Here is an 8,546-nt window from a genome sequence, read left to right as displayed (position 1 = left end):
ATGAAAATAATAATAACAAATGGGATAAAAGTGCATTTGCAATATCCCAAAAAAAGTTAACATTTAATTAATTTGCAAAAAATGTTTAATTTTCTTTCAAGACGCTCTTAAGACTGATTTTATGCAGAGGTATGTAGACGGCTCATTCAATTAATGATTTTTTGTTGTTATTTAGATAAAATCCTTCAAAAAAGGATTTAATATCTTCTTCGATCCTTAAATCGCATACAAACACAATGTGATTTAGGTTTGATAAAATCCTTGGCTATTATTTCTTAGTTACATGAAAACAGTAACATGAAAAGTTACCAGGTACTAGACTCCAAATAATATCAGCCAATTAAGAAGTTAACTAAAATCACTTTCTACAAAATAAGGCTTTTAAAAGATGGATCACAGTTCATTTTGAACATACGTTTTTCTTTGTTGAAATGTATTTTCAACTTCGTTATTAACCCTCTTATTAGTTCAAAATGCTCTAGAAAAATCATTTAGCAATAAACTGGCACATAGCAAATTTCCAACAACATCAAGATCAAACATGAAACCCACAATTAACTGGCAATAAACAAAACACCACAAAGATTGTAATGTTTTCTCAAACTGATGAAGAAAAAATCCTTTTTCCAAGTAAATACATATTCGTGATTAAATTTTCTGGGATTATGGCACAACCAACTTGACCTGAATATCCCTTCCATTTCCACTGTAACTGCTACACAAATTTCCAGACTCTCCCTTCAGCTGAACCTCTATGGCACCAGTGTCCCAACTCATTTGACTTTTTATTTCACAAATTATTTGCTCAATTTTGGACGAGAAGTTACTTCCAAACAATGACACAAGAGGTCGGCACTAAGAGGTCTTATTCTAGGCACAGAACTATTTGAGAGGTAAATTTTTCCCTCTTGGTCCTTTTTCCTTGTGTTCCAGCAGAGGTGGCATTTGTTGTGGAAGGGAGGGTAAGGGAACAGGAATCTCTACGAGGTTTGGCACTGCACACCTCCAGACGGGTAAAAGTCTTCCTCCTCTATATAATGGTAATGGTGGCGTTCATGGGTCAGATCACAGTCTTCAAGGTCAGCGTATATATAGAGGTCATCCTCCATGCTGTCAGGCTCAATATTTGCCTGTTTTTCAGGTAAGTACCTTTCTAACTCCTTGAGTTTGTTTAATGGAAGGAAGTTCTCTTCAGGGAAGACAACCTTAAGAAGAAAATTAGCACAATTAGTTTATGTAATTTATTATTGTAAGTGAGAAGAGCAAGAAAATGTAGCTTAAGTATTTATGTATTTGCTCTGAAATGTACTTTTTTATTAAGATTTCATTTTTGTTTATTTAGCTTTAGTTATTTCAGTTCTTCAACCTTAAACTAAAAGAAAATGAAAAGTTGAAAATTGTAGCTGAAATGCGATTTTTATGTTCTGCAATGTGCAAAGTCCCCCTAATAACATCACTAATGTTATCCTTAAAACTTGTCTTTTATAATCAAAATCATAATCATCATTTTAAGTTTTTTCCCCCGTGAAAATAATATCTTCATGGCTTAAATGTAACTCAAACATGCAAATGTGTTGTTAAATTATTGAAATATTATTATTATTAAATATTGAACAAATTTTTCTAGAAAATATTTCATGTCAAAGTGGTTGTGGCTGCCAAAACTTTTTGGGAATCCATTTAAAAGAACAATAAGTGAGAATCAATAAATTATGAATGATTTACTGGCATTGTGTGAATATGTAATCCATAAAAAGGAACTGTAGTCTGATTATGAGCATTATAAAGTGTAACACTCTTAATTGCGAGTACTTTTTGGAATATAATTATGTAATCAGATCCTACCCAGCTCTCTCTGTGTGCGTTTATATATATATATATATATATATACAGTGGGTACGGAAAGTATTCAGACCCCCTTAAAATTTTCACTCTTAACAATTACAGGGACTATCCATAGGCATAATGGTTTTTATACTGTACAAACTGTATTTTCAATCACCCTACACCAACCCTTCCCCTTACAGAAAACTACTGGCAATTTTTGAATTTCATAAAACTTCTGTATGTTTTTTAAGCCTTTTGTTTTACGGGGACACAGGAAGTGTCCTCATAAACCATGTTCACGTTGTAGTACCCATGTCATTACACACATTTGTGTCCTCATAAACCATATATACCAGTACACACACACACTCATGCTCATGAATATGCGTTTTACACTTAATTTCCATAACTTCTGGCAATCCAGAAAGGTCCACATTTTGATAAAAGCCATGTTAACGTTAGTTATGACTAGAGCACCTCCTGTTACTGTTCCAAAATAGTTTGACAATAAGCAGGAAATGTTCATGCGTCAGTGACATCACCGCATTGAAGAGGTATATTCAATAATTAGTACTCACGCTGAAAAGGATGATGAGTTTGCCTTTCTCAAATGGCCGACGGTGCAAAGGCATTCCCTCATTCAGAACACATTTCTTATCTCCAGGTCTGATCAACTCCCCTAGTAATGCAACAAAGACAGACAATACATTTGCTTTACACATCAACGGTTTATATAAGAGCAATATCAGTTCTGCTACTATTAAGATGAATTTAACAACTAGCCAAGCTTATAATTTGTAGTTTTTACTCTCTAAATGGATCAGGAGTAAGTTGAGAAAGAGATCAGAACCAGTTACACCGAATCCAGGTAGACCAACGTAAGCACAGCCTACAAGAAGTGATATTCCACACATGTCTGGTGATATACAAGGTCAATAAAGCACTACGGATTAGGAACTCTGGAAAAGGCAATAGCAACAATGACCATAAGGTGTGCCATCTGCCAAGGTTACATAATATCACTCCTGCCATTTTCCCTTAGCCAGATCATCATTAAGAGTGGATATGCATCCAGGTTCAAGACAGAAACTTCCATCAGGCTGTACACAATGATTTGCTAATCCACCAGCACTGATGGTGCTGATGTTATAGAAACCTGCATGCAGTGCTCGAATATGTATGTAGGATGGTTCACCTGGATGGGATGTGATGAGTAGAGTTCTGTTGTCCAGTGTATTAATAGGTTTTTGAAAACCACATAATGACTCTACCAACTGTAGCTCCATGTTCATGATGAGATCCTCTCCTTGTCTGAGAGGAGAAATGGTATGTTAACCATTATGTTTCTTACATAATATCCATATATTCTATGTGTTCTTTTCCCTAATTGCCTTGTCTAAATGACCAAGTACTGTAAAAGGCTGCCCCATATACAGAAAATAGAGGAAGTGTGACACTAATCCTGAAATAAATGAATCTGTGCTGCCATCTCCAGGACATTATCATCAATGACATACCTCTGAAAATAACAGCCCTGCATATTAAAACAAAGCCTACTATGACTTAATATGATGATTAAGTGAATTAAAAAAAATCCATCACATACTTTTTTTTTTGTTCATAATATGCATGAAAGCGGTCAAATGCGAAGTTTAAAAATAAGTATAATTTAACTTACAACAACAATCTGTAAAGTAGTTGAAAACTTAGTTTAAAACACTAAATTTAATGTTGGTACATAACAAAAGTTATGTACATAATAAAGAGCTTTATATAAACACAGGTTTTTTTACATAATGTTGGTTGCCCCCCCCCCATTTCAAAAAACGATTTTCTGTCGCTCCTTAGTAAAACACCGACAGACGTGAACTTTCTGTCACTGGACACGATTCTAACCTTGTACTCTGGATTACGCATAAAATATTATCTTCAGAAACAATTATAAATGTGAGAATCAGCTGAGAATTTATATAACCTGACTCAGAGAAAGATAGGACACATGTCATCAACATGGCAGTTTTCCTGGTGGTTGACCCTTATACTTAAAGGGGTCATATGATGCGATTTCAAGTTTTCCTTTCTCTTTGGAGTGTTACAAGCTGATTGTGCATAGATAAGATCCCTGAAGTTGCAAAGACTAAAGTCTCAAAACCAAAGAGATATTCTTTATCAAAGTTAAGACTCTGCCACGCCCCCCTAAAACGGCTCGTTCTAACACGCCCCCACATATCTACCTCACTATGTGGAAATATTAGCATAATGCAGCCCAAATGTCCTTACAAATGATTTTTGAAAGCAAAAATGCTACGAAATGCAGAAAATAAAATGTGCTAGGCACGATTTTTAGAATCAGCACCCCAAAATTAGTGTAAATTTAATTTAGCAAATATGATGCAGGACAGTGTAATCAGCACTAACTTCAAACTTCAGTGTTACCAGCATTACTTAACAGAGACTTGGATATTATCATCTAGTCATTTTAATTTAGATCAACTTCTTACTGATGTCTACAGAGTGGTTTTACCTGGTGAAAACCGGGTGCGCTCTCTGATCTAAGACAATGATGATGTCTCCAGGTTCAAGGCCAGGCTCCTGGTCACCCTCCCCATGGAACACTATTTTCTGTCCATCTTTCATACCTGCAAGAATACATAATCAACCATAAACAAAAGTAACAAGCTGCAGAGAACAGATGTTTTGGACTGAACTGTGCTTTTCCTGTCACTTTCTAACCTTTATCAATGTGCACCTCAAGAATCTTCTTCTGCCGTAGTATCTTGCGACCAGCGCATGTTTTGCAGCGGTCACGGTGACCCAGTTGCTGACCTTGCCCCTGACAGCCAGCACAGACTGTTGATATCTGCTGCACCATGCCAGGTGCCAATTGATGTAGTCTGACCTGGACACCCACCCCATGACACAAAGGACAAACTTCTATCACTCCTTTACGGCCCCCACGACCTGAAGTAAAAAAAAAAACGTAAAAAACTATTCAGCAAAAAAATCCAACTTTTAAAATCCTACCAGAAAAATCTAAACAGCATTTTAGTAATACAATGCTTATAAATACATTACCATTTAAAAATGTGGGATACTTTCTAGAGAAAAATTATACTTTTATTCAGCAAGGATGCATTAAATTTACCAACAGTGATTGTAAATGCTTTCTATTCATCAAAGAATCACACAAATATATATATATATATATATGTTTTTTTTTTTTTACAAAAATACTAAAGTAAAAACTGAAGTAACAGCTGCTAAAAATTCAGCTTTGCCATCACGGGAATAAAGTTACATTTTAAAATATATTGAAATAGGAAAGAGTTATTTTAAAGTGTAATAATATTTCACAATATTACTGTTTTTAAGGCAAATGAATGAAGCCTAGGTGAGCATAAGAGACTTTTCAAAGAAAAAAGAAAATCGTACCAATCCCAAATTCTTGAATGGTAGTGTCAAATATATAGTAATACAATAAAGTTCAGAAAAGGACCCCTTATACAAATATATAAATTTCAGTCAATTATTACCTTCACACTTGTCACAGATTACATTCTTCTGGACAGCAAGTTTCCTGGTGGCTCCAATATAAAGCTCATCCAAAGATACAGTCAACTGATGCACCATGTTCTTTCCTGTAGAGCAACCACAAAATTTCACTGCAAGATTTGTAATCATTCATGAATTATTATTATTTTTTTAATATGACGTGGCCAAGAATTAGTGCTCTGCATTTATCCCATCCCAACACACACACCGTGAACAGCCATATTTTTCTGCGGCGCTCGGGGAGCAGTTGAGGGCTCGGTGCCTTGCTCAAGGGCACCACAGTCATGGTATGGGAGAGAGCGCTGTACATTCACTCCCTCCACCTACAATCCCTGCCGGTACGAGACTCGAACCCGCAACCTTTGGGTTACAAGTCCGACGCTCTAACCATTAGGCCACGACTTCCCCATTATTTAAATAAAATGGGAATATCTGGGAATAACTGATATGTTTTACCAAACAAAAACATTCTATTTTAGGTTACTAAACATGTTAACTGAAAAAGGTCTGATTCCTTTGTTCACATTCACAAATCTTCCAGGAACAACATGGGTTATCAGGTCTTGCACAAGTTGTGCAGTCTGTAGCTAAGAAAGAAATGTACGTACCTCTCCTCTCCCTGTGCATGCGTCCCCCTCCTCCAAAGAACATGTCAAAAATGTCCATGGGGGAGCCAAAACTTGGCCCTCCATTTCCTCCCTCCTTAATTGCCTTCTCACCCCCTCTGTCATACACTTCTCTCTTCTTGGTATCTGACAAAACCTCGTATGCTTGGGAGATCTGTTTGAACTGGAAATACAGAATAGTGAAGGGGACATAATATCTAAACTCAAGGGCCACACTTTGAGACCACCCAGATGATCTCTAAACTTTTATATATATATATATATATATATATATATATATATATATATTTCCAAATGACAAAACCATTCAAATATAAGGGAACTATTAGGGAATTTATACTTAATACTAGTAATTGTGACAGTCTTACCCTTTCCCCCTCTGTTGGATTTTTATCTGGGTGATATTTCAAAGCCAGTTTACGATAAGCCTTCTTCAGCTCTTCAGGGCTGGCGTGAGGCTTTACACCCAGCATATCATAAAAACCAGTCTCTTTCACCATAGTTGCCCCCCAACAGGTTAATCTAGTCAAAAGAAACATTTAAAAAAAAATACACTGAAAAACTGGACACTTACTCTGAAGCTTGCGAGTATTTAACGTACAGTCTCGTGATATAATAGCACTGGTTAGTAGAAATCAATTACAATTACATTAAACTCACCATAAAATTGACACAGATTTAATTTGACCAACCGTTTTAAAACAACTGATTTAGTCCTTATTAACAAATTTTGAGTTAATGGATTTCAAAATCACGCGTAATTAACGTAAGTTACATATCAAGCTATAACGTTACGGACCGGTGTCTGTTGCTAAAAGACAGCATTTTAGATAAAAACAAGCCCAAAAAAACTAAACAAAGACAACAAGCACGTGATCCATGCCATAGCATTTTATTTGAATAAATCGTCAAGTACCGTGAAATATGGTGAAATCCCTTCTCGTCTTATGACTCCGTGTACCAAACAGACTTCCAGAATCTTCCAGCGGCGCTCTACATCTTCTTCTTGTGGAGCGTTATTGAACTTTGCGCGACCTATTTCTGCCACCTACTGTACGTAGTGACGTATGACAGGCAATGACGAGCAGCGTGTTTCCGTCGACAGCAGCTCATTTGATCAGCGTTTCAATTACTCTCACTGGGCGAGCATTCGCTTTCATCTGTAGTATTTATATAAATCACTAGCGCTTAGGTCACAAATTAAGTTTCATAATCACTCATTTATTTAGTCATTTATTAGACGCTTTTATCCAAAGCGACTTACAAATGAGGACAACAGAAGCAGTGCGTTTATTATGTGTGACGTCACCGAGGCGCCATTTAGAAGGTATCGTTATATTGAGCAGTGAACTAAAAGTGTACAGAGCCGTGCAGTAAAGACCGATTAAATCCTCATACTGGAGAAACAGCTGCAAACCAAGTAGATACGGTACCGAGATAATCTCAGCACATTTTTTTTAGGAACCGTAATTTATGTAATTTGCCAATGATGATCATTAACAATTAACACTGATCCATACTAACGTTACCGGCCGCAAAAAGTTGAGTGCCACCGGCATCGCTGCCTCCAACCTCCTAGGATATATGATTATCTTGTTTACGGTATAAAAACTTATATGTTCCGTTTTTGTCTACCATTGATTTGCACACATAATTTGCACAATTGTAAGTAATTACATCATGTGAGTCTCTACCATTAAACCTTACCCTGTTTGTTCACAATTTTCCGTACTTCATTTGGCTGATAACAAGTACTAATAACAAGGAGACAATCAAAAACACATGAAAATGGCATTATACATACTTTATTATTAATGCAACACAGATGTGACAAGCATGATGAATCATCAACACACTGTTTTCTTAAGTGGACACAGTGCAAGTACTACAAAGAAAGCTGAATAAATTAATAATAATAATAAGATGATTTGATGCTTCTGCCAAACATTACTGATGACCCTTTCTGCATGGATTCTTAGAAGTGCTAGACGATCTGTCAAATACCAAATAGTGCTTGTAGGTAGAAGACATTGACACACACTTTCACACTGAATGGTTTCTCTGTGGAAATCTCGAAACAGTCTATCATTGCTATTCTGTGTCCAAAGAACTCCACAAACTAGTGAGGCATAATTTTGTGCCTGTCACAGTTGTCTAAAACGGTGTTTGTGCAGGCAGATCCAATCTGAGGTGCATAAGGTTAACATAAGTATTTAAAATGAAGTGAGAATTTTTCTTATTTCTGACATGAAAAGCAAGGCAATAAAAACCTTCATGGCAGGATAGAATTTAGCACCAACCTCTATCAAACTCACCTGCCTGTAACTTTCTAGTAATCGTGAAGATCTTGGTAAGCCTGTGCAGGTGTATTTTATTCGGGTCGGATCTCAACTCTGCAGTAAAGTGGACTTCAAGGGCCAGAGTTGAGAACCCATGTAATAAAGGTTCCCAAGTTTGGCATACCTGTATAATGCTTTACTTTAAGATCACTGAAAAACTATCAGACATCCAGAGTTTACGCCACAGCAGTCAGTTTTCTTC

General features: G+C 36.3%; 1 protein-coding gene across 2 annotated transcripts; it reads right to left on the bottom strand.

The window, feature by feature from the left end:
* Positions 1–61: 61 nt before the first annotated feature.
* LOC107551804 (dnaJ homolog subfamily A member 1-like) lies at positions 62–7,028 on the bottom strand. Of its 2 annotated transcripts, none has more exons than XM_016233547.1 (9): positions 6,666–6,755; positions 6,374–6,527; positions 5,988–6,168; positions 5,361–5,465; positions 4,561–4,788; positions 4,352–4,466; positions 3,023–3,138; positions 2,406–2,506; positions 62–1,205 (listed from the first exon to the last, which is right to left on the bottom strand). In XM_016233547.1, exons 2-9 carry the CDS (start codon positions 6,503–6,505, stop codon positions 981–983), a joined length of 1,203 nt encoding a protein of 400 aa, XP_016089033.1. In that variant the 5' UTR covers positions 6,506–6,527; positions 6,666–6,755; the 3' UTR covers positions 62–980. The 2 variants fall into 2 exon arrangements, with proteins under 2 accessions (XP_016089033.1, XP_016089024.1); XM_016233538.1 differs by lacking the exon at positions 6,666–6,755 and adding an exon at positions 6,922–7,028 and having other exon boundaries at positions 63–1,205.
* Positions 7,029–8,546: the final 1,518 nt, after the last annotated feature.

The sequence above is a fragment of the Sinocyclocheilus grahami genome, unplaced genomic scaffold (assembly GCF_001515645.1).
Source record: "Sinocyclocheilus grahami isolate Dianchi unplaced genomic scaffold, SAMN03320097.WGS_v1.1 scaffold17.1, whole genome shotgun sequence".
NCBI lineage: Eukaryota > Metazoa > Chordata > Actinopteri > Cypriniformes > Cyprinidae > Sinocyclocheilus > Sinocyclocheilus grahami.
The sequence above is the reverse complement of the archived record's forward strand: the minus strand, read 5'-3'. Positions and strand labels throughout refer to the sequence as shown.

Excerpts from the sequence above, each read along its gene's own strand:
- LOC107551804 (XM_016233538.1), bottom strand. The coding sequence starts at position 6,505 with ATGGTGAAAGAGACTGGTTTTTATGATATGCTGGGTGTAAAGCCTCAC. Across the intron at positions 5,466-5,987 it reads CATGCACAGGGAGAGGAGAG|GAAAGAACATGGTGCATCAG; the intron begins GTACGTACATTT and ends GTTGCTCTACAG. Across the intron at positions 4,789-5,360 it reads AATCTGTGACAAGTGTGAAG|GTCGTGGGGGCCGTAAAGGA; the intron begins GTAATAATTGAC and ends TTTTTACTTCAG.